At 37.8% G+C, this 24761-nt stretch overlaps 1 protein-coding gene across 6 annotated transcripts in view; it reads right to left on the bottom strand.

Moving 5' to 3' along the window:
* LOC111254254 (nose resistant to fluoxetine protein 6-like) overlaps positions 1–24426 on the bottom strand; it is a 75474-nt gene extending 51048 nt beyond the window's left edge. Inside the window, exons 1-5 of one of the 6 annotated variants that reach the window (XM_086975882.1) lie at positions 23794–24426; positions 21721–21790; positions 10494–10755; positions 8366–8483; positions 5360–5562 (exon numbers count right to left, since the gene is read on the bottom strand). In XM_086975882.1, the coding sequence (XP_086832008.1) occupies positions 5360–5562; positions 8366–8483; positions 10494–10641 (469 nt within the window). In that variant the 5' untranslated portion in view covers positions 10642–10755; positions 21721–21790; positions 23794–24426. Of the gene's footprint in view, positions 1–5359; positions 5563–5974; positions 6087–6781; positions 6899–8365; positions 8484–8710; positions 8833–10493; positions 10756–13546; positions 13627–16992; positions 17227–21720; positions 21791–23793 lie in introns of those variants that run through there. The other 5 variants (XM_086975881.1, XM_086975883.1, XM_022814901.2 and 2 more) reach the window with 5 other exon arrangements.
* Between the last annotated feature and the right edge of the window lie 335 nt (positions 24427–24761).

Here is a 24761-nt window from a genome sequence, read left to right as displayed (position 1 = left end):
TATTTTATCGATATGATTTGTGTAAAATTATTAAACGATGATCGCGTTTTCAAACCTGGCCGGCAAAGGCCAGATCTTCTACATCTCCTAAAAATGGCTAAATCCACTTTTTCGAGCATGGACCTTATTGATAATTCACTTTTTATCTCTAACGTCCTTGGGCAAGCGATATCTCCGGAACAAGGTCGAAATGCGTTCCTTTAATAGATATCTCCACTGATGATCAATCATTACTAATAACATACATTGACAAATTTAATAAGACTACTTAGTCTTGTTTTTAATAAATTTTAAGTGGAAAACATATTTTTGACAGTAGCCATTATACAATAGCTATTGTTAAAAATATACGTTTTCCGCTTAGAATTGGTATGGTATTTGGGAAAAAATTGCTATAAATGAAATGAGAAATGCGTGTTTTAACATATCCAGACCATTAGTAGCCCATCCTACTTGCTTATAGGATTAAGGATGCCCTTGCATTACTAAGACGCTTCCCTCCCTACAGTAATTTAGTAGTATTAGTTGTTCTGATCCTCTTAGTAGGAAGAACATCCAAAACAGAAGTAGGTAAAGCTTCCATACACGCCGCTAATGGTACTATGTATAAGCGTACAGGCTACGACTATAGTATTTCTAAAGCTATACAAGGCGATGCATCGTGCACTGAATAACTAAAATCTGTCTCTCTTAACGTTCTCTTGCTAAGGAAATAGCACCTTGTGATGCGTTGCACTACTATTGCGTGTCTCAAGCGGCTGATATAACTCTCATCAATGAGATCTAGGCGAGCGACAAACTGTCATCGGTCGACAACGAGGTTTTCCACGACCGATCCGATAAAGACACCGGACTTGTAAATTATCACTAATGCAGTGACTAAAACCTATGTCTTTGTCTCAATCAAGCAGATTGTGTCGCCGTATCGTTTAGTATTATGTCGGTTTCTAGATGGGCTCTGTATGGAACAAATACCACTGGTTTTCGTTGACGCTAAACCTGTTGGCCATTCTGATTTATGGACATTACTTGTGGGCAATCAAAAGAGTCAGTTTTAAAAAAGTCATTCTTATAATTAAACGTAAATTTCCTCTAGCGTTTGGATGGCATAAATCTCAATGGCGATGTAATTCTTACATATATAAACTTCTAAAAAAATTGCAAACGGTCAAGTTGACTGCTATGGGAAAGGTTGGTGTTCGTCGGCAAGGCATGAAAGCCACATTACAGCATTGCATCCCTTCACAAAGAAAGCGATCTGTATGCTTCGCCGATTACTTTGGAGGAATTATACCAGCAACTTCTTTGAAATAATGTGCATAGTAATATTCCCATCAATGCTGTATAAGAGGTACTTTTTGCGTCGTTAACAATTAGTTTTTATGATAGGTGATAAAATCAGTCTATGAAGAGCCCGCTCTATGGAAGTATATTACAACGACTTTGTGAATCTTTTAATTTATATTGTTTTGTGTTACACGCACAGACAATAAAACAACTGGAATGCTTTTCCTAACAACAGGAACAAAAGGAGATGACGTTGACAGACAAGCAATTTAAACAGAGCAGTGTCGAAGGTTACTAAAAGGAAAAGTAACTTCTTCGAACAAACTAGAGAGAAAGACTTTAGGATACCGCTATTGCGTTCTCCCGGCACTCAAATTCTTTTTTTCACGAGAACTCATACCACTAGCAAAAATCACCAAAAAAAAAAGGAAAAATCAGCCTGATAATATCAAGCGGACACCAATAATGTGCATGCCGAGTAACACATAGCCTGCACTTTCTGGGTGCTAACGATAGTTATGACGTACATATAGTCCGATCAGGCAATCCAAACAAAGTGAATGAAAAGAATAAAGGTTGGTATTTTAGAGGCATAGGAAACTCTACAAACGGCAAGACGAAGTCTCAAAATAGTAATTCGCGAGAGCAAGAACGAAAAATGAAAAAAAGTTCTGTTAAAATGTGAGAAACACGTATGAAATCTATACATGTTAATTTGAACTGACGCTGCCTCAGAAACTGATGGAAAGTACAGGGAGAGAGGTGTTTCCAAAATACCTAAACTGGACCTATCCAACGGAGAAAGCAAAGCTGGAAATATCCCGCGAACCACTCCAGAGGAGAGTAAAGCGATGAAAGAACTGCCAAAGCGCAAAGTTCTGGGATCCGACGGATCCCAGCAGAGGCAGTAAAGATTCTATTCAAGAAAAAACATGAGGTCTTCAAAGGCATATCACCTGAGTGAAGAGAGGTGACCCTGGTTCTCATTAAAAAATCATTTCCGCAAATTCTGAAACCCACCACACAGTAAAAAAAATCATATTTTTTTTCATAGATCATAGAAATTCTTTTAAATAGGAAATTCACAGCTGGCTAGAAAGGAAAGGCGCAATACATAATTCGAATTCTGAAAGCGCTCGAAACACGGGAATGACCATAACAAGAAAAAAGAGTGAAGTAGAAGGCCAAAAAAGTTATGCGTAATGAGTCTCCTCGACCTATCTAGTGTCTTCGACTCATTAAAACAGCGGAACTTCAAGCACCATGAGCACAAAGGGGGTCCCCCTGTTCTTGCAGCAACTAGTCGACTCATCTTAACAATAGATCAATCCAGTACGAGGACACAAGATTCGCGATGTTCTTCGATGCCCGTTTACAGAATATGCTCAAGGAAAAGGGGTAACACGCTCCACCTTGAATAAGTGTATAAGTAGAGGAACACAGCTTCCCTGTAAAAAAAATCCCTAATAATAAATGCAATAATTCCTGATTTTAAACCCTTTTTCACAACATGTATACCTTGTATGCGGGCTTCTCAAACTACATCCCGTTATCAATAATAAAAAAAAATATCAAAATTAAGATTACATATTTTTACTTGAAATCATAAAATATGAAAATATGAAGAAAAATGTTTTTATTTGAAATTATGAAATATGAAAATATGAAGAAAAATACGAATAATTTTTGTAATTAGTACAAAAGCTCTAAAAGTGTTAATAATTGGCTGGATTCCATAATATGGTAAGAATGACAAACCATCGTAGTTCATTAATGTTAGTAAGCTAGTAGTAATTATTATTATAGCAAGAGCGATTTTGAACACTGTCAAACAAACTGGGAAACTAAGAATTGTTTAGGTTTCGTCCCCAAAAAGAATAAGGCGATACTGCTCATCGGAAAAAAACGCTGCAGAGAAATCAACCTGTCACCGAACAGTGTGAACACTGAAGTGAAAAACTCTTCTCGGTACCTCAAAATTACTGCGGACAGACCTCTCCACGGAAAAAATTACAGAAAAAATATCACAAAGGAGAAAACACGCCCCCCCCCCCAGTAAACAAAAACTTCTGGGGTCGATAGGCGAATCTATCGTCATGAACGCGGACTACGCATAGAACCTGACCGCCATAAAACCCAAGCACAACGGGACAAATTCAAACGGCTCTAGAGCTAGAGGTATTCATATAAATATTATAGCTAAACCCAATAAAAACAGAAGTTTATACAACAGCTGCCTAGAGGACCCAGTTGCCTTGTTACTTCTTAACAACATACACCATAACAAGGGAGGAAAGATAAACCTGTCCGCATAGGAATAACGAGATGAAGTAATATTAAAATAGGTACCGACTCAAATCCGAATTTCATCGTATGGGTCTTTAAGTACAAACCTCAAAGGGAAGACATCGCACCCACCGACGACAAGCCAGGTTCATATAACAAGGCAACCAACGCTGGACCGTCAATTTTTTACTATGTCCGTTGGGCATGGTCAAGAGAATGGCCAAATGGAGGATCTCGAATAATTTCGAAAATTAGAGCGATTATTATTACATACGTATATAGATACCTATAGGTCAATATTTCACTCTTACAGACAGATTTTTCTGTCATCGGAGAAATTGACCCGAAGAAGTAAAAAAGTTAATAGTCCCCTTTTCCTTCAACGCAGTGTCGCTATAACCAGGACGTTCAGTCAGGGTACCAAACTGTGCCAGCTAACTTTCGCAAAACAAATTTTCAAGGTTCAAGTATTGGTGGCGAAAGAGAATAAAATAAAAATAAAAAAAAAGAAAGAGTGTAAATTATGCGAATGCACACTTGAAAAGAGAGAAGTTACCAGTAAACGACTACCAGACAAAAATCAGGTTTAGCAATAATATAGCGGCATACTCAAAACACTTAGAAAACGTATTAAAAGTAGTAAACAAGCTAAGTTAGAGAAATTATGTAAAGTCTTTAAGAACGCCTTATGGGGCCCTGGCTGTGAAGTAGCAAAGAGGAAACTACACCTATAAGCCCTGGTCCCGACTTTGCTATCAAAATGATCACCACAGTGTCCCTGCCAAGAAGAATTCCGAGAAACACCCTATATAGAAGGCTTATTCAGCTCGAGTGTTTGTATTCACTATTTCTCGTTACTACTGTATCAAAGAACTCTATATTGATAACATTTTCATAAGTAATTTGGAAAAGACACTAGTGGTTGACATTCTGAGGCGATAGTAAGATCTTCGACTGGCACCGACGGCAAAATATATGAGTCGATTTCTTGTCGTGCATGTAGATATAGTACCTATTTTAGGTAAGTGTCTTCTTCTAGTTCGAAAGTCACAAGCGGTATGACATCTTCAATGACATTTACCCTGCACGCCGCCATAATCACAGTCTTTTTAGGTTACATAGGCGTAATGTAGCTCTAAGAAAGAAAAAAAATGGGTGGGTTGATCGCGCTTTTTACGGAAAGTGCTTCCTTCCATTTCTTTCCCATTAGCGAGATGAAGTAACGGCTACTGCGAAAGACTATCCGTTCATAATTTGATCACGTATGAGAGCGACGAGTCGAAAAAGGAGCGTATAACAGGTGTTACCCTGCCCTTTTCCTAAATGTTACGGCATCTAACTTATTAAGGCTGACAGTTAGTCTCAATTGTGCTACTGCTGTGTGCAGTTTAAGCATGGTCTGCTGCTACAAAGGCTGGAAACCGCCAGTCATGCGCTTATAAGGTGACTTCGATACATTAAGCTATTTGTCCTTTGAGAGGGTTTCCTAAGTAGATTTAATATTAGAAGAGAGCCAAGTTGGATACTGCAGCAGGATAGAACCGCCTCTATGCCGTAGATTTTCATTTTGATCTTTTGTAGCATCACTGCGATCGGGTCGTGCCTTGCGAGCGTTGCTTGGGACACTCACATACACAGAAGTGTCCAAAATTTAATTTCTGCAAATAGCGTTGAAATCGGCAATGTTTTTTCAATGCGTTCTTAATATCGTCGATCAGCGTCCTGTTTTGTTTAAATTTTGCTTCTGTAATAATAATCATAATAACAAGACCTTGCAGTAACTCACCGTAGTTAGTCATTTTGCTGATATCCTCATTTGTACAGTGCGAGGGCACGCAAACACCGAGGCGCGAACCAAACTGCTGGATCCAATATGCATTTCGATAAAACCAATTCAGAATAGACTCACTGTCCTCAACGATTTCCGACGAGTTATAGGTTGGCCGTGGGAGATTTGGCGCTGCCGTTTTCACGTAGCAATACTTGCCCCTGTTATGAAGCAACAGAAACTTAATTTCATACCTTAGCTTGTTCGGATTAAACTCGTGTGCCTTTTGAAACGCTCATCATTTATAAGCTAAGTAAGCGAAAAAATAATTCTTATTCGAACATATCGTATTTTTATAACGTAGTCAGAGCTCTGCGGTCTTCGTATACACGGTGGTTTATAGTGTATACGTAGTTTGCGTTATTCTTATTATCTATTGCATCGTGCGCACCATCGAATACCTTTCTTATCACATGGAAGCCATTGTGATTGTATGAACAGAAGTCTGGTTATTTTGAATGCTCAATCATGTCTTGCATTGTTGTCATTTCTACGTTTCGATTCATTCGTTAGCTGCGGAACCTGAGCTTCTGGTAGAGATTAGAATGGATGTTTCTGTCCTTTTCTGCTCACTTTTCCTCGCTGGTCAGATCAAACAGAGACCAAGTCGTTGGCAGCATTAATGGTTGTTTATTGTCAATTAACTTGTAACCGTTCATGTCCTTTCAGCAATCCATAGAATGTCCTAGAAAATGTACACGCAGGTCTAGTATGTATAACTCGGTTTTTAGTCACATATAATTAGTATTTAAATTATTAAAAAAAAAAAAAAACACAACAAAATATATGGTTTTTCCTCCTATTAGAGATTTTCAAAAGGATTAGCGTTGTGGTCACTACGACGAAGGAGAGCTATTGATTCACAAACTTCGATAAGCGCTGCATTTTATATTGTAGCACAAGTGCAGCTTTTAAATATTGTGGGGTGAACTTTGTCTTTTATATTTTCGTACAAAAAAAGTTTATTAGCGTCAGGTCTGGAAAACGGTCTTATTTCCCTAACTCATCTAAGAAATTCTCATCAAAATATGTTTTTACGTGACGAACGTAGTGTGCAGGATCGGAAATTAAATTCGCCATTTCCACCCTTTTAAATGCGTCGAAAAACAAGTTTTTTTTTTTGTAAAATCAAGTAATTGGCATAATCATTGTACCGTCAATAAAAATGGTCTAATTAGTCCTTCGCTTGAAATGCTGTACTAAATGTAATCCCGGCAAAATGTACATAGCATTTTTACGTGACATGTAAATTTGCAGTTGCTTAACCATGCCATTTGATTTAAAAGCAACCCCATCGTTTTAAACAAAAACTGTGCATCTTCTTCACATTCTTCCGAGTACCATTCTAGGGTCCGGATCATCCTGACTCAGGGTACGTACCCTTGTCTGAATGTGACTTTTCCATTTGCAACGTCTTCCGACCGATGGACATCAGGCTTAGGATCTGATTGTCTTACAGGTATTAGGAATGTTTCGCCATAGCTTCCTTGTATTTTTCTTGGCAGGTGAAGCACATATATGTTATTAGTTCTCTGCTCATTGTTTATGAATATCCTGAACAGTTCCATTCAATTTCAAACTTATTGTTCATCCAGTTATTTGTGAGTCGCATAGGTGTACCTGCATGACACTCCCTGTAATATTGTCCTTCTACTTTTACTACACTCTCCTACATGCAACGCGTCTTTAAATTAATTTCCCTTATTAAATAATTCATTATTTTCAATTAATTGTACACTGAAACGAAAGAACAATCCAACTCGTTAAACAGCGTATCTTTTTTCGGTTCCAATACAATTTGTTCAACCTTCCAGAATACACATACTATTTCAGTACCTTTTATGAGTTTTCAGTTTTTTCAGTACCGGAAACGAGATGTCTGAGTGCCCTCATTCATTCACCAAGTTCATTAATAACATTCTTGCCTTAGCAGCTCACCGTTTAGCTACATGGGCTACTTGTCGTAGCTTATTTTTGTCTTGTACATATATACTTTGGTACCTTCCTCAATTTTTCGTCGTGTGATTATAACATTTTTTTTTTGCACGTCTTAACGTTACAGGTGACATCTTTGTTGGGGCTCATAGCGTTGGATTGTACATGCCGATTGTCGCTATTATTCATTTCTTAACAAATGCACCAAACTGTCGGGCCGTCAGTTATGCTGAAGTTGTAACCTTTCTTGCCGGCAATGTAATCTTAAATTTGTACCGCAGGCTTGCAAACTCCAGACCCTGCGTAGAAACTGTGTACCGTTGTTACGGCTTCGTTGGCCATGTGATATAGCGTGCATTGGGACCACTGTCGGTATCGCAGTCGAATCACAAGACGATTTATACCTACCATCGGAAAGAGTTTCTCATGCGTTGTAAAAGCTAATTTCTGGTAGGCATCGACATGAGCTATATGGAGTGGTCCTAAATTTGGCCTGTATCATAGTTTTGCGCCTCGCAATAGTACACACCCAAATCTGATAGTTCATTAAACTCTAAGGCCCATGCCTCCTATTGTTAGCCGGTTTTGACATAAATCTTCATCCACTCGTACTATTCAGAAATATGCTGTTCTATTTGGGCCAATAATATTTTTGCCAATTGTTGATATATCAATTTTTTCAGACTTTTACATCTTAAGCATATTTGTCATTGGCGATCTTGGTAATCTATCTAGTTGTTGTCCTCATCGGTGTTTGGTTAACACGCCTAGGTCCTGACAATTTCACCAGATGACTGTTGTAAATATAAATCTCCTTTACTATGTATTTATGTTAAGGACAAAGAGCCAGGTAGTGGTAACATTAACCAGGCGCACACAATCGATGCATGAGAGAAGAAAGCGGAAGTACTATCGTAGCTGCTGTGCGCTTGAACAGTTCTCTTGCGAAAGGGCATATTACTAATGCATCACACATACAATCTACAGATCGTTTCCCCAACTATGGTACAAGTCAACTTGTGTTATTACCTGAATCCACCATCGTCTTCATCGCCCACAGAAACGGCTAAACACTGCTCAAAATGCCCCAGGGTAGCTGCTGTTCCAGAAAAGAGCCCGTTGGGAAGCTTTCCCGATGCGTCCACCACTGAAATTAACAAGAGACACATTTGGTAATAATATTATAAACTAGGTAAAGTCTCGTTAGCGTTCAGCCCTGCATAACTGGAGGCGTGTATGATCAAATTTGATTAAAGTTCAAGAAGTTTGTTTTACATGGTGACTTTCCTCCAGGTAGTTATTGTACCATCGACTCACACCATCCATTATCACGCGTCTAATAACGTGCGTTATTTTTGCGAAACGTTTTTTTACCTTAGCCTCTCTGCTATCCCTCTATGTTTTGAGTTCTACGTCCGCTGTCGCCGTTAGGCATTCATTCCATCAGACGCCTGGTCCCACCACGGAACGAAGTGTGTCTTTTCCCGGATTCGAACCTAGACCACAACGTGTCCCTAATATTAGTAGGCAAATACGTTACCTACCAAGCATGCTAACCCTAACGATAATCATTTCGTCCTCCTATCGCTTTCATGCACTTCACTTTTTTCCTTTAGTTTCTGCGTATTTGGACGAATGTTTCCCGATTCCCAGTGTTACATGAATTCATTGCAGTTGTAGTGTCGTCTATCATTTTTTTTAAACAAAGGTATACAAGCCAGCAGATTATACGTATTTACGGAAAAATGGCCAAAGCATTTGCGGAACATGAAGAAAGCAATGAAAACGAGCGTAATGTACAGTCGCCGTTGAATACACGCTGGTAACTTTTTTCGGATCAAAGGGAACACAAACTCAACACTAAGGAAAACAAATTACTAATTTCGGCTTCCGCGTTAAACATTTTGGCGACAGCAGTGACGTACTATCATACGTTGCACACCAATATGCAGGACAAGACTCGACTACGAGTCTGACGCCAAGCGAATCTTTGGATGCGACTATTCTGCTATCAACTTCATTCCTGTAACCGTGTGGATCATATAAACGACCATCTGTTCTATCTTGAGAACAAATTTCAGTGTTGAGATGCGCACTATTTCGATCGTCGGTTGTTGAGCTTGTTGAACGACTGTGCCAATTTGTGAATCTGATATGGCCACCTTTTGACAACAATGTTTTTCGAGAGGTGCGATTAGGAGGCGAGATAGCCGAAAGAACGCTCGTCGACATCATCTTCGAATCGTTACCGGGCCTAGGCTGATGTTCAAAAAAGGATCATGCGCATGCGGTGAAACCGTGGACGGATTTTACCGATACGAATTATTGGCTTCTCGTAGTTCTTGAAGCACTTTTTACATATCCTTTAATTCTCTTCTGCGCATTCAATGCGACATGCCATTTGAAAGTTTTATGCACTGCTTCTATCGAAAAGAAATCGAAGGAATTCATTGAAAGAACCCTCCAAAGATGGACGATTGTCGTATGCACGACTAATAACGTTCAACGAAAGTTGTATCGGGGTGCCGCTGAGGGAAGCAATCGCTGAACGATACGAACTGAGGGAAAATCTTGGCTATTGCCAAGCAACATTTGTATGGTAAAATAGACCATGACTAGAAATGCCCTATTGCACTCACCAGAGTGATATGTGTAAGCGCCGGTTGCACTCGCATTTAAATGAACAGCATACACGTTCATTCTTCTATTTCGAATTGTCAGACCCTTAAGTCAGCCTAAGTATACAGGAGGACACGCTTGCAAGTGACCTCAGAGAAACTATAAAGAGCGTCTTTTAAACAAGGAGTGGCTTTCGAATCAGCGGGGAGGTAGAAATTATTCTGATTGCAAACAACGCCATAGATCAATCATAACAGTATTGCTTATAACAGTAATAATAATAATGATATAAAAATAAGATAATGCATATATGTGTTATATTTAAAAGACTGTATTGCTAGTTGGTAGATTAATTAGAAATTAAATATTCTGAACAGGTACTAAGGATAATTGGCTATTATAATATACATTAATGTCACTTTTTAAAATAATAAAAAAATGTGTTTAGAGGTAAATTCTGTGTCGGACAATTCTCTCCGAGTTGTGAATTTTTTCATTATTTAGAGACAATGTTGAAACGACATGCTATAATACTTACTATGAAGCGCCCATGTTTTCAGTGAACGCACGCCAAGTATCATTTTTAGCATAGCGGCCTGACATTCAGGGGAGATGTCCGCTTCACTTCCTGTGCGAATCAATCTAGGAAAAACAGGCTTAATAATTCGTTCTAAGGCGGACTTCATTGAATCCTCCTGCCTCGACCAAATCTCTTGAGCAACCTCAATGGAAGAATTTTCCGGCCATCCATTTTGATGAAAGGTGACATCTCCCGACCGAATTTTGTTGAAGTACGAAAACTAAAATGTTAAATAATAACCAAAAGTGTTAGCAAAAATGACAACCTAAAATTTTTATTGCGCTTAAATTATTAGAATGGGGCGCAAGCGACCTTTTAAAACCTCCTACCATTGCCAATCCGGTCAGCTTACGCTATTAATCGAAATAAAAGCGCAGGCTTCAGGTAAATAACAGCTTTGGCGTGATCCTTACAAAGAAATCGGGTTTTTTTAAAAGCTGGGCGGCTCGTTTACTTATGCCGTTAGTCTAGGAGACTCCGAAATATTTCTGATATATTGGTGCTATATTGTTACAGCCTCTATGTTTCGAGATTTACTTCCGGTATCGTCTCTAGGCATTCTATCAGACGGCTGGCTTTCAGCACGAAACGAAACTTGCCCACCTAAGGTTAGGTGGGCAAGTACCCTACCCACTGAGCGAGCACAAAGACCTAAAACTTAGCCTCTTCAACCTAAACGTTTTTTTAAGTGACTATGGCGAAGATCCTGAAAAAAGAATTCATATAATAATGGTACAGGTAACAATGAAATAACTGTTTGAATACTGACACTAATGTATCTAATTTTGCCAACAAACATTACACTTATTCTTGGGTTATCCCGGTATAGATTCAGACACCTCTCCTCTTAAAAGAACTTTAAGCGCTAATGCATTCCGGTGTTTTGTGAGAAAAGATCATTATTAGATCATACAAAATGTTACCATAAATTCGCATTAAATAAAACAAATAAATTAAGCAATAACATAGAGCTTACTCCAAACAAAAAAAAAATATCAAGAATTGGTATACCTGGGCTAGGATCTTCTATTGTAGATTCTCCGATCTAAGAATAGAAGTTGAATCTGTTTGGGAATTTTGCTATTGAACGATAATACTCACTGATCATTCTTTTGGACTTCGAACCTACCTACCTACTGTATTTTCATATATGACCCGCCATAATGTTATACAGAAAGTTGCAACTTTAAATAGCCCGCACTGATGGCTATTATACATTTTACACAGGTTATAAGTTCGAATCTAAACATTTGGATGAAAATGTTGTAAGGAAATCTGTCTGACGACAAAATATTTTTTTAAACAGCGACATCAGATTGTTAAAGGCCTGATTGTTGAAGGAGGAATGTCTCCAAAAAGAGCAAAATGGTGCCATACGCTCATCATCTGGAAGATCATATGTGAAGATCGAATGGTTAAGAAACCGAGCACGAATTTCTGGGCGTCTGCAGTAATGTTTAAGAGGCTCCAGAATCGGAAACTAAGAGGTACTCCAAGCTAGGATAAAGAGTTCTGCAAACCAGAGTTGGGAATGGCTACTGAATCCACCTTCTCTGACCGAGGTAATTTTCTTGTAGTACAGTTTTAGGCTGCTATTTACTTCTTCTATACAAAATTAGTTTCTACAAAGCTTGCATTACATGTATTGCAAAAGCGTATAGTGTTATCTGCTTTGGTGACTATGCAGAGCTACTATTTTTGGCCACCATTTTACTAGACTGCAAATATAATCCAGACGCAAAGAAGAGGTGGCATTAACTGCAGTGAGGAAGCGGTTAAAACATTGTATCCGTGTAGATTTTTCCTAACAACGAGGCTGACTTTCTACTACTACTAGCACTAACGCTAAGTGCAATTATACACTTGCACTTATCTTAAAGCAGTCATTAAATTCGTAAGCGTAAAGAAGTAATTTTTGGCAGAAGATAATCCAGACCATTTATTGCTATATCAAATATTTATATCGGTACGTTTTAATACATTCACATAATAATTTTATATGTCCGACTTGTACAAAATGCTTGAAAAAAATAAATGTAGTGCATTTAATAGTACATAGATGTGGTATGCTCGATTGACATAACGCACTCAATACTGGTTTCTGAAGTATACTTCAAATGAAGTAATTATGCACAAATGGTGGCAAGTCTTTATTAAAGATTTCGTGTCACAATGATAACCGCCACGACCTTGTTATGGCACTCCCGTAGTACATAACAACTAAATATTCAACTTATGACATTTATTCCGCTTAGTTAGACTGTCGACTTCTCGCTCTCCCTCTTTCCTCTCCCTTCCTGTATATACACATGTATATATTTAAAAAAAAGACACTAAAAAGCTTCGGAAAGATTTTCTGGGGCTCTTGTGTTTTTTTAATTACATTTTCAGGTATTGATGGTTTAATTAAACCGGAGATAAGTCTCGAGAGGTACTTGTCGTTTACTATAGTTGTCCGATGCTTCCTTGCGTTTGTGATCTATCCATTTGTTAGGAACCTAGTGGCAGAAGTTGCATCTTCTGTCTTATATCTTCCGTGATTCCGATTATTTAGATTATATTTATGGGTATTGGAGGTCATATTTTAGAGTTTTTATGATCTATTTTTTCCGACTTTTATGTGACGTTTGATGGTTCAATTTTGGGTGTCCTTTTTCAGTGTTTATTGTACAACAATGCACCCACCCGGCGAACAGATAGCTGCAAGGAGAGCCTGCTTTTAAGGGAGTAAATCACAAAGCTCATAGAAAATGCTTCCTTTCTTACTATCTAATTATCCATTGTCTGTGAAGGATGTCTGCAACAACTTATAGACAGCACCTCGCAGATTCGAAAACAAATAAGACATAAGCACCTTTAATTGTGCACCTTTTTCTAATGAAAAGACTCCTTCACAATCAATCGTCACCCGCCCCTGATCTTTTTTACGGCTTCCCTCGCGGTCGTGACTGAATGAAGTAACAAACATGCGACCCACCTGGAGGTCTCTCGAAGCAAATGGACTAACCTACCCAAACGAGATGTCCCGTTCGCCCGTTAGTCGCTTCGATGAAAAAGGCGTTTGATCCTTGACCTTGAACATGGCACCATGCTAAAAATAACAAGGCTTGTATTCCGTCTAAACTTGATATAAGTTAAATTTTCTGATCGTTTTGTGATTTCACAAGATGTTTGGCTTAAACATCCGACCCACGCTTTCTCTCTCTATCTTTCGCACACACATCTGATTTTTAGTCTAACCAGAAAAATACAGGATGATTATAATTCGATAACTCCGATTATATGATATGGCGATTTCACGGTTATACTTTACTGCTTCGACCAAATATCGTTTTTCCGTTTGCTAAGAAGGTCCATTTTAGACGATATGAATTCGTTTGCTTCGGCTAGGAGACATGTTTTTAGAAACTTTTTCTATTTTGGGTCGGTTCAGTAGTTTCGAACAAAAACATTTCATGATCCTAAAGAACTTATAATAATTCGGCTGGTGGGCGATGTATTTCTATTTAGTAAATTATAAACATGCGTCAATAATTCGCCAGTGCTTCATGGACAGGGCATCATACTTTTGAGGTGTTCTATGACAGTCCAAGCAGTCTCCTTTAGGGCAAAATTTGTAGCACAATATTAAGAAGTCAATAATATGTGTTAAATCCCTATTTTTGGGATTCTTTTAAATATACTTTGATAAATTATTTGACAAATTCTCAGCTGTTATCCGAAGCAACAATTTTAGAAAAACACATGTATACAATAGTCCACATATCGCAAATTAGCTTGTCGAGTCTTTCATCCATTAATTTATTAGTATTTATATACATATATTATTATTATTATATTATTATATAATTTAATAATTAAAATGAGTCAACAGTCATTAAAGGTAGAATTCTCTCCACGGTTCCACAAAACCAATATAGATTCTAGTCTGTACTTCAAAAGGTGTTTCTCAAAAATAGACAGTTCTTTTTGTTCTTAAACCACGTAAGTCCTTTAATTATAAGTTTTCGTCAAGTGATGGTATCCAACCTTAGTACCTTGACGGAAAACTTAGTTTGTCAACCTCAAAGTGATCAACGGATAAATCTTCATTCATTTGGTTTTGTAGTATTTTCAATACATACATTATTTTGTTCACTATTACATCGTCAAAAATTGAGAATCCATATTATAGGAATGCTAAGGTAGATTACAACTTGTTATCTCGTAAAAAACTAAAACAGTCGTTCTGTCTTCGTTTTCTAAACTAGGCCTTTTCTTTTGTTCCTATCCTCCTGGTGTCAAACTAAATTGACCTTAAAAAAAAACAGGAGTTTTGTCTACTTCTTCCGTTCCTTACTTACGTGGAAACTTCAATAGGGCATGAACACCTCCGTGCTCGGTTGTTTGTTCGTATCTGATCTCATAATTAAATTGTAAGACGTTATAAGCTGCTGTATTCGTATAATTTTATCCGGGGCGAAAGCTTAAATCAAGTGTTTCTAACGTGAATTTAGCTCCATATGTATAACCAAAGTAGTGAAAAGATCTATATCTTCTCATTTCTTTTTTAATTATCAGAGCTTTATCATATTAAAAGTATCGCCTTTTTTTTAATGTTTGCAGATAGAAGAATGGTCTATGTGATCTATCAAGATACTTGTCAGAGAACGGCTGATATGGTATAGGGGGTGCGTCAGTCGTTAGGACTAGCGATTTAATAGAACCGAATGGCGCGACTGTCTGTTCAGAGGTGGTTACATTTCCAAAATACTTCTGCACATTGAGTTGTTCAGTTGAAGATCTTTTTTTATTTTTATGGGTTCGCAAAATGGCCCGGAGAGATGTGCCAGATTTTGCGCGAACGGTGAATTAAATCATACGACCTCTGGAAATCATCTGAGCTCATACTTATATATATATATATATATATATATATATATATGTATGTATACATATATATGTGTGAGTGCTAAACATTTCACTATATCGCAAATCTTTAAAATACCTTTTTCATCAATTTAAATTCACAAAATCGTGCAGTTATTTGCGTAACTGTGCACGTTTTTTATTCATTTGCGGGCCATTGTCGTCTAGTGTCTTTGAAACTCGCTCCAATCTATGTAGATGTTCTCACTATAAACTACTCGCCGCAAGAATATACTATTAGCCGATTACTTCTGTAATCTTCTGAAAACTCTATCGATAGTCCTTTTCCAATTGCACGCAGAGCCTGCACAATGTACCCGAGGGTGTTTATCACAGAATATTTACGGCACTCTTCTTCTACTGGCTGATGCATACAGGCTGGCCTCAAATCTAGTTCGATGAAGAATTTGTATCTTTCAACCTTATCCCTAATTTCTTTTGAATCCTAGCCAATGAGTGTGCATGTGCTGGCTTAAACCGGCCCTGAAGTCTGCAAATTTTCTCCCGGTAGGGTTGAATTGCTCTGAAGTTACAATAGTAAAGGAAAATCAATCGAATAATGTTCTAATACTAATTCTCGTTGGCTTTAAGCAAAAGCCATTATGCGACCGATGCTGGTAGAGAAAAATCTGATTTAAGACAGGCACGGCAATAAGCAAATGCGACCGTCTGTGTGGATTTACGGCGGCTTTCCGGCATGCGTTTAACAGTATGCGTTCAGATGTGTTACTAACAACAGATTTAACAACATAATAAATAAATAAACCATTTTAAAACTCCTTCCAATAATTTGATAATTTGATTGATGGCAACTCAAAGTGTACCGCTAGTGTTGAACAATCTTTCCGATTACAGTACATTTCAATAGCTCGTAAATTCACCAGTGTAGTTAGAAAGTACGAGGAGCCCTAAGGTTTTTTTGCTTGTGCAATGCAAACAAGACCTCCCTGAATGCCGAAAAAAATCCGGTGCACACAGAAATCCTCCTATCCGTACAAAGGGTCGCGTAAATATGTTAGATCGTTAGTACCAGATTGTAAACCGTAACTTTTTTTTTGTACGCGCTATTATTATGTATAAACCTCCTGCTATTTGGACGGTAAACTGTGAGTTCCGTTGCTATAAAAGTTTAAGGTGCAAGAGTCAAAAGGTAACTTGTTATAATTTTTTGAAAAAATTGTAACTTGAAAGCAAAGTCTGCTGAAAAAATGCATAAATTTCCGCTCTCGCAATGTTGCCACCGTAATTATTTTTTCCTGAGGTTAGGTTTGTCGCAATAGGAGTGGTTTACTTTCGTTGGTTGTCTAACTCGTACGTTGTTTATCGTCGTCGCAAATTGTGGATAATACATCTTATACGTAACCGACCAATCAGGACCCCGCTAAACTAAATAACGCTTGCAGGAGACGGCCGCTAAAGACCATAAACTGTTACAGTTATAAAGTTTGCTAGCGTGATGTACCGCGGGTGATCCACCTGGTAATGCGACGCATTTATTACAAAAAATCGATTTTTGCCGCAAATTAACTCCAATGCAAGAATGAGTTACCGTTATACTGAGATCAACGAGAGAGAAGCTTTTCTGTCTTCGTTTTTGATCGCCACTGAAATCACGTGACACCCGTTTGTTCTTTTCGTTTTGCCTTATTAAGTTAACCAATGTAAACAAGCTTGACACATTTACATCCACTAAACCTAAGTTCTAACACCGTAAGCATTGAGATAAATCATCATATCTCTGAACACTTCGTTATTCACCAAATCCCAGCTTAGACGGTATTTTGCGGGCATCATCGGACGGGACTAATTTCGAAATTCCAAATTGCCTTTCTGGAATTTTTAGACTAGTGGCGAGAGGCGCATCTTGTTTTAGATCCTTTACTAAATAGGAGGTCTGTATTGTATACGCTGCTATAATTTCAAGATTCAGATTTTTCTCTGTTTACCATAGAAGCCTAATTGACCATACCCGATTAAGCGGTATCCTATTCCGAATAGTGGAATTGCGTTCATATTGAAATGTAACACCGTTATAAAGTAGCACCACTTTGAAATGTGAAATTAACGTTTTCTATACTGGACGACCTAGTGATAGCAGCACAAATTCCGTTAAGAAAACTTGGCGCTGCCTCGAAAGATATTCTTTTATGATTCTACTGCCATATTGTATCAGTGTATTATAGTATTTAAACCGCGATTTGACTCAACCTAATATATTGCTAGATTGCAAACCGCCGCTTCCATAGGCCGGGTCGTGGTTCTGTTGAGATCTTGTCGCATTAATTCTGTTATACTGCGACAATTATAAAGATTGTGGTCAATAGTGGTTGGCTATCCTTGAGTTGATGTTTTATGTTGTATGGTGCGATTAATCCGCTAATGCACCCCATGTGTTCTGTTACATTCAGAAGTTCACTGAACTTAAAATTTGTAGCAGGTGCTGCTACCACAACGACAATCTGACACATTAGGTTCCATTCCCGATTTCCCATTGGGACTTTCTTATTATCTCGATACCTCTCAGCATTTATTTCATTTTAATGAATAATATTTTTCGGGGATGTAGGGGTATTGGCCAGATACCTTTGGCATAAGTAGTTTAAACTATATCAATAATTTCGGAAATAAATAAAATTAGGCTAATTGGGGCAAGAAATTACATCCCCGGAAAAATATATCTACGCATTTGAACAATGTCAACCTTGACGATTCATATTTCATCAATTCCTAACAATTTTGGGATAAATAACCATTTTAACGCTGAATAATAGCAACACAAAACCCCACATTTACTTTTGCGCCCATTGTGTAGAGCTTGAAAAGACGAACCATTTCCCAATATAGATGCTTCATAAATTGTCAATAAGTTATCGATTAAGTTAAACTAACACTAGGCTCCATCGAAAGACATTCCCCTCAAAGAAAAAATACGCATCCAATCAAGCAACATAAGGACAGGTTCGATTTCATCAATTTGTTCGCAAATTATCGTTAGGTCATAAGAGAAAAAATCTGCTCCCCGTAGGAAGGGTTCGCACATTGAGAGAAGTGAACAGAGCTGGTTCATGTTATATCATTCATGAAAAACTTGTAAAAAAGAATGCTGATGCGATCGGTATTTCAGTAGATTTTAATTAATAGTTGTTCAAGTCAAATAGGCGCTGACCATAGTCGTAGAATATACCCGTAGGACCATCGCACCAGTAGATACTATCTACTAATTGCTACGCATTTTAGATATCCGGTCTTTTTTTTTTACACGGCGTAACCTTGTATGTCGTAAATGCCATCGACTTTCCTACAGTTGGCAGAAATTGTAAATTATTCTTCCGCTATAACGCGATCATCGCCAGGATTGACGCTGGCTTCACTCGGAATCAAAGCACTACAATAGCAGTCAGTATTTGTATAACAAACACTATAACGAAGAGAAAATCTGGCGGAAATGATCGAAGGTCATTTGGTGAAGGTCTTTGAATGTATTTTAGTGATTATGAACACTTGTATACGTTGGTTTATAATTCCGTTGCCGATTTTAGAAGAGAACATTTCAAAGGAATATGGTGTTGTGAATTAGATTGAGCACACACGTTCTTAGCCTGATTAGCTACGGATTAAAGAACACTTTATATACTCGAGGAATAAATTGTATAGTGCGATTTGATATCAAAAAACGCTCCGTGAGAGATGGAAAAACATACGATCATCATATACCCAAGTCATAAATAATAATTTTTAAATCCCTTATTTTTCACTGCTTTCGCGTAAGAGATTCACCTCGGTAGCTTTTTAGGTAATTTAACTAGATTGGTTGTAGGGTGCCCGGCCTTGAAGATCGCCAGGCTATCATTATCAGGCTCCCTCATCTCAGCTCATCTTCGAATGTACACAAAAATCTTTGTTTTCCTGATAGGTGTGTGAACTCTCAGAACTTTTCAGAGCTTTCTGTTGTTTAGGAGGCTCGTTTGTTTCAAGAAGGCTCAAATATAGCGGGTTTGTAGTGCTTAGACTTTTTCTCGGGATAAATTGAGCCCCATCTGGAAAGCAATTATCCTCCAGAAGACCTTCCAGTCACGTGGGCGGAGGTGAAGGATGCTACTTTAGTTTGATAGAAACGAGTTGACAAAAACACAGACAACTATATTTCACGGAGTACCAAATACAATATTTGATGTGACTAACGGAACTGGAGACCTCCATCGTGCTGTTAGTGTCTGTTGAAATGGGAGTCTGTACTGTAGATATATGGTCTTTTCCCTTTGTAACCTATATTCGAAATTCCTTCGGCCATCCTATGCAAAGACAAGCTTCACTCATCTACGAATATATGAATGAATAAGCTTGGCAGGAAAACGGTTTGTCGGCTGGCTATCGGGGAGCAAGGCTGAGTCCGGGAGGTTAAGTCTGTGCTGGATGACAAAAGCGACTGTGAATAGGTGCTCGCGAGGTGCGGGAGTTGATACTAGCATTAGACACGAGTTCGTACCCTCGTTATTTCAAGGCCGGTTAATTCTGGCTGATCGTCGAGAATCAAGCGCGACAATTTGAAGGATCGCTCACAATGCACTAATTCATGTTTCGGGGTGACCCAGCAGGCCTGTAGTTGAGTTCCCGAGCGACGCCTACAAACACGTTTTGTTCAAATATATTTATGAGCGTTTAGTTATAACAGATAGCATAAATAGTTATGTACAAATAGCTATAATATGTTCTGCACGATACAGGCTCAGAGGTGAGGTGGCAAAGGGCCTATTCGTCAAATAATGTAGCCGTCTGTCACCGAGTACACAACTAAGTTGATGGAAGAGTTGCCAAAAATGGAGATCATATTTTACTGATAGATATATGTTTGTGTTGTGTTGGAATACAATAATAGTGCTTTTGGCTCTTTCTATGCGCGGTTTTTGTGGTCCGCTTTAAGATTGGTTCAAACAACATAATGGCCTTGTTTGTTAAGTCGGTCTCCGTAGGTGAGCCGTTATTCACCGGTTTGTCTCTAATAAAAAAAAATTGTTACTTGAGAAAGCGGCTCTTCAATAGCTCTAATGATTCTTATCAATAATTGTCGCAAGGCTATTCGGCAATCGCGGCCTAAAAGTCATTTGTGTCTGTGCTATTTCACATGAGCGGATAAATTTTTAAAATGCTTGTGATAGTTACCTGCCGATTGATATTTTAGTAGGAAGTATCGAGATTGTAGGAACATTCGCCAATGAATACACACATCTGAGCCTTGTTTTACAATTGACCACCATACATATTTACTACTGCCACAACTTGAACGGCCCAACTTGTTCGCTGTGAACCTATTCCGCTAATAATATATATGCAACCCGGATCATTTGACTTGTGCAGCCTTTTGACTATGCAGTATTGTTTTATACAGTAATCGTTTTAACCAATTCGTTGATACTATCATTCAATAGTACGGATAGTTTATTCGGTTGGGCTAGCTGATCGAGCAGAATGAGAACATTTTTTCGCTCGAAATACCGATAAAATGATTTCGTTACTGCTCTGGCAAGTCTTTGTTGCAACGCACACTTAAAGTAACGGAAGTATAAACATTACCTAGAAGATTTATTATTCATATTTACCGTAACAACAGTGAATGGAACTCTTTTACTCCGCGCAGAGTTTTATGTCAGTCTTCTTAAATCTATCACTTATCTTTTCTCAACTACAACCACTCATCCACCATCATTAGGACAAGCCACTTTATATTGCTATATTACAACTAGTAGCCATTAACATGACCGACACACACATATTTCTGCAAGACGTATAAATTAAGCAATTTGTTGAACATCTATTATTATGTCGAACTATAACGGAAACTAGGTCCAACTATATAATAAGAAGACAGTTATATTAAAAAAAACTAATTTCTAATACAAATCTAACTAGTAATATGGTAAATTTGGCCTATTAACGGCCATATATATGATCCCCCGAGTTCCGCGCTGCTATAGGTGTTATACCCTTTTTTGCTATACATTTTTATCTAAAAGGGCCTAAAAAATTAACCAATCTTTACCTATCAAAGTGTGCTATATGGCTTATGGTCGACACTAGCGCAATTCCCTAAACTCAACAAGTAGAAAAAAATTGTACATTCGTGAAAACAAATGAGCCAGATAGATGATTTCCCTTTCTAAGAAGGCTTACTTCAACCCTACATAAAACAAATCAATGCTTTCTTTCAACTTAAGAACAAAGATCGTACTTGCTTTGGAATTAGATCCTCAACACAACTGACTTAGGTAAATGAACGCACTTAGCTGTCATCCGGTTGCCAAAAAGGAGAGTTCGAATTTTACGTTTTTTGCAATTTTAATCCTTTGGATCTGTAAGCCAGTTAAATTAAATACATTTTAGCGGGACCTAGTATCGTCCCAAAATAGATTTCGACAGTGTATATATATATATATATATGTATATATATATACACACTGTCGAATCGGGAAAACCAGTTGTAAAAAATAATTTTTAAAATTAAAATAAACAAGTGAATTAAAATTTGAAAATTAAAAAATTACATTAGTTAGAGAAGAAAGAAGCGAAAGCACTTTTTGAAAAATGTAGAAATCCAAATCCCAAGATTGCTACTAGGATTGCAAAAAATTACGCATATGCGTATTTCATTGTAAAAATATTGTGTCTGGAAAAGTAAACAACAGCTAATTAACAAATAAGTAGGGTTTGCTTTTTGCTTTATATATATATACGTAATTAGAAAACAACACCAATGGCTATGCGTAATGTATCTCTATGGTATTAATGAGCGAACGGGTCTGTATATACATCTGCTTGAAGTAATTCTTACCAAACGTAACGCCAATACCAAACGTAAACCTTGAAGCACATATGTATACACATATATAATATATCACTGGAAAAATTTATCTGGTTTGTAATAATTCCCATCCTAATAAACCTAAATATCCTCTCAAAAGCCTAGTTTCCTCAAAATGTACTTTTTGATAATCACGTTGGTGGCCTCATTCAAAACGATATGCCGAAGCTCTTAAACTTATATACTATGTTAGTGTACAAGATATATACACATACGATCAAATATTTGGGTCCAGGCGCGTTTCTAAGAATTTTAACCTTCATCTAAACAATATCGATATAGCTCGAGAACATCTGGGAAAACTAGGGGTGTGATGTTAAAATACATTTGCATAAAGAATATATAGAGCATATTGAAATCGCATGAATAAAATATCTATATAAATGTACATATATATTGTTCTGTTAAAAATACATGTTTCCCAGCTTGGTGGAATCATATGCGCAAGCCCAATGCAAATAAAATGTATAGAATTTTATTAGTTTGTTCGGAGCTATCCAGCAGCCAAAAATCTGAATAGCTTATTCACTCTGGACAGTTAGAAATACAATTTTGTTTATAATTACATGAAATCTTGGACAGTTTATAACTACAGATGCTGAAGTAAATCACGTGAAACGATAACGAGTCTAAAACTCGGTGATTTAGCTTTTGTTTATTGAAAGTGAGATCAAACGAAGATTGGTGAAAACACGGTTGTAAAAGCCTCCAGACAAATAACAATTCGTTGCTAATAAATTATTTTAACAACGGAAATTGACAACACAAACGGAAGAGAATTGTACTTGAAGACCTCAAACGAAAGTAGGAAACTCAGCCCAACATGAAATTCCTCAGTTATATGAAACTGTAATAAAAATTCTCAAGATTAAAGAGAAAAGTAAGAGCGGGTTTCAAATGAATCGAAACTTGATTGAGAAGCTCCGTTTCTGGTCGTGAATTATAATCACCCATGTGGTCTTCAATTTTGAATTCTATTGCACTAGCAACAAACTATTGCAAAAGACCCTTCTCGGTATTCTCAACAGTCTTTGATGGATTCCACCAGCGCTTTAACCTGCAGCAAATAAAAACCTGATGAATCGATCGAGCGTCTGTTTTCTACAGTACATGATATATTTGCCACTAATGTCGTTTACTCCAGTTAGAGTGGCAGATGGGCTATGATTTGATGAAAGGCGCTAAGCTTGGTCAGCTAGAGGTACGTAGTTTAAAACTTATTCAACTCTTCTAAGTAGCTCCGGTAGAGGTACTAATGTCACTAATGTAAGTTCTGTCACACCAAATACGAATATTTGCACTAAATAAGTTAAGTCAATTTAAGAAAAGGCTTATATATAATAGTCTTTGGAGATCGCGAGGATGAAACTAACTGCAAAACATTCCGAAAGATAACCACGCTAGTTAAACATCTCTAGTGGAAAATCTAGCTGAATAGAACTTTAATTCCTTTCGTCAGTTTTAAAGTCTTGGGTATTCACGTTATATGCTTACTGTTGGGGGCCGGTAATTGGCATCCAATAGGCCTGCAATCATGGTCCATAAAATTAATAGGCAACCGCACCTTCTGAAGACACTCATTTTAAGCACGAAGGTGTCAAAAACCTTTTTAATGTCACTTGTCGATTTCACTTTAGAACCGAGAGTCAGCAGCTACCAGCAACACAACTGAGCCTGTACTAATATCACTTCACTGAGGTACGCGTGCAGATGTAGTTTCTCACAACTGAGATTTCATCCGCCTCTTCGTAACTGAACTTTTAGCTCTAATGGGGCTCAGAGCTCCCTTTTATTTGGATTGGAAGATTTGTTCTGTTTTGCTTTTTTTCGATATTAAAGTTTTCATGAGTTTTGACTACCTGGCTCTCTAAAGTCCGCTTTTCAATGCGGCCACTTAACATAAATCAACATGGCAATGTGAGACGAAACGACGCACTTAAAGGCTTAATCGCCCTCAGCAGAAAAAATATTGCATGGTTAAAATTTGCCCTACTACTAACATAGCCTACTAAACGACATTTCGACAATCGAAAATATTGACGGAAAATTTAATGACCTCCTATTACACCATCAATACGATTGGCAGCAGTCATAGACCTAGATTGCTCTGCCGACAATCGCGGACCGCTTAAAATTCAAATACATCCCTCGCACGTCTCGGGCGACGTCGCCATTGGTGATGGCACTGAAAGAGAGGGTCTTCTTCCCAGCAAGAGGTGGTTCAACTTGTGAGAAAGTAATGGCTTAACTTCCATTGCCGCTTCACAATATTCGATCGTCGTGATTGGCGTCAGGGGGCGCTGTCCGTTAAGTTGCAGCGTCAGAAGATGAACAAACTGTGCCTATTTTGCGACAGAAGTCAGGATATTATGTCACAAATATATAATAAAGCTATTCATTGTGCTTCGATTGCAACAGTACTTAAGCGCAATTTTCTTATTTCAAAAGTAGAAAAGTATTTT

This window comes from Varroa destructor, unplaced genomic scaffold (genome assembly GCF_002443255.2).
Source record: "Varroa destructor unplaced genomic scaffold, Vdes_3.0 BEIS01000007.1, whole genome shotgun sequence".
Lineage (NCBI taxonomy): Eukaryota > Metazoa > Arthropoda > Arachnida > Mesostigmata > Varroidae > Varroa > Varroa destructor.
The sequence above is the reverse complement of the archived record's forward strand: the minus strand, read 5'-3'. Positions and strand labels throughout refer to the sequence as shown.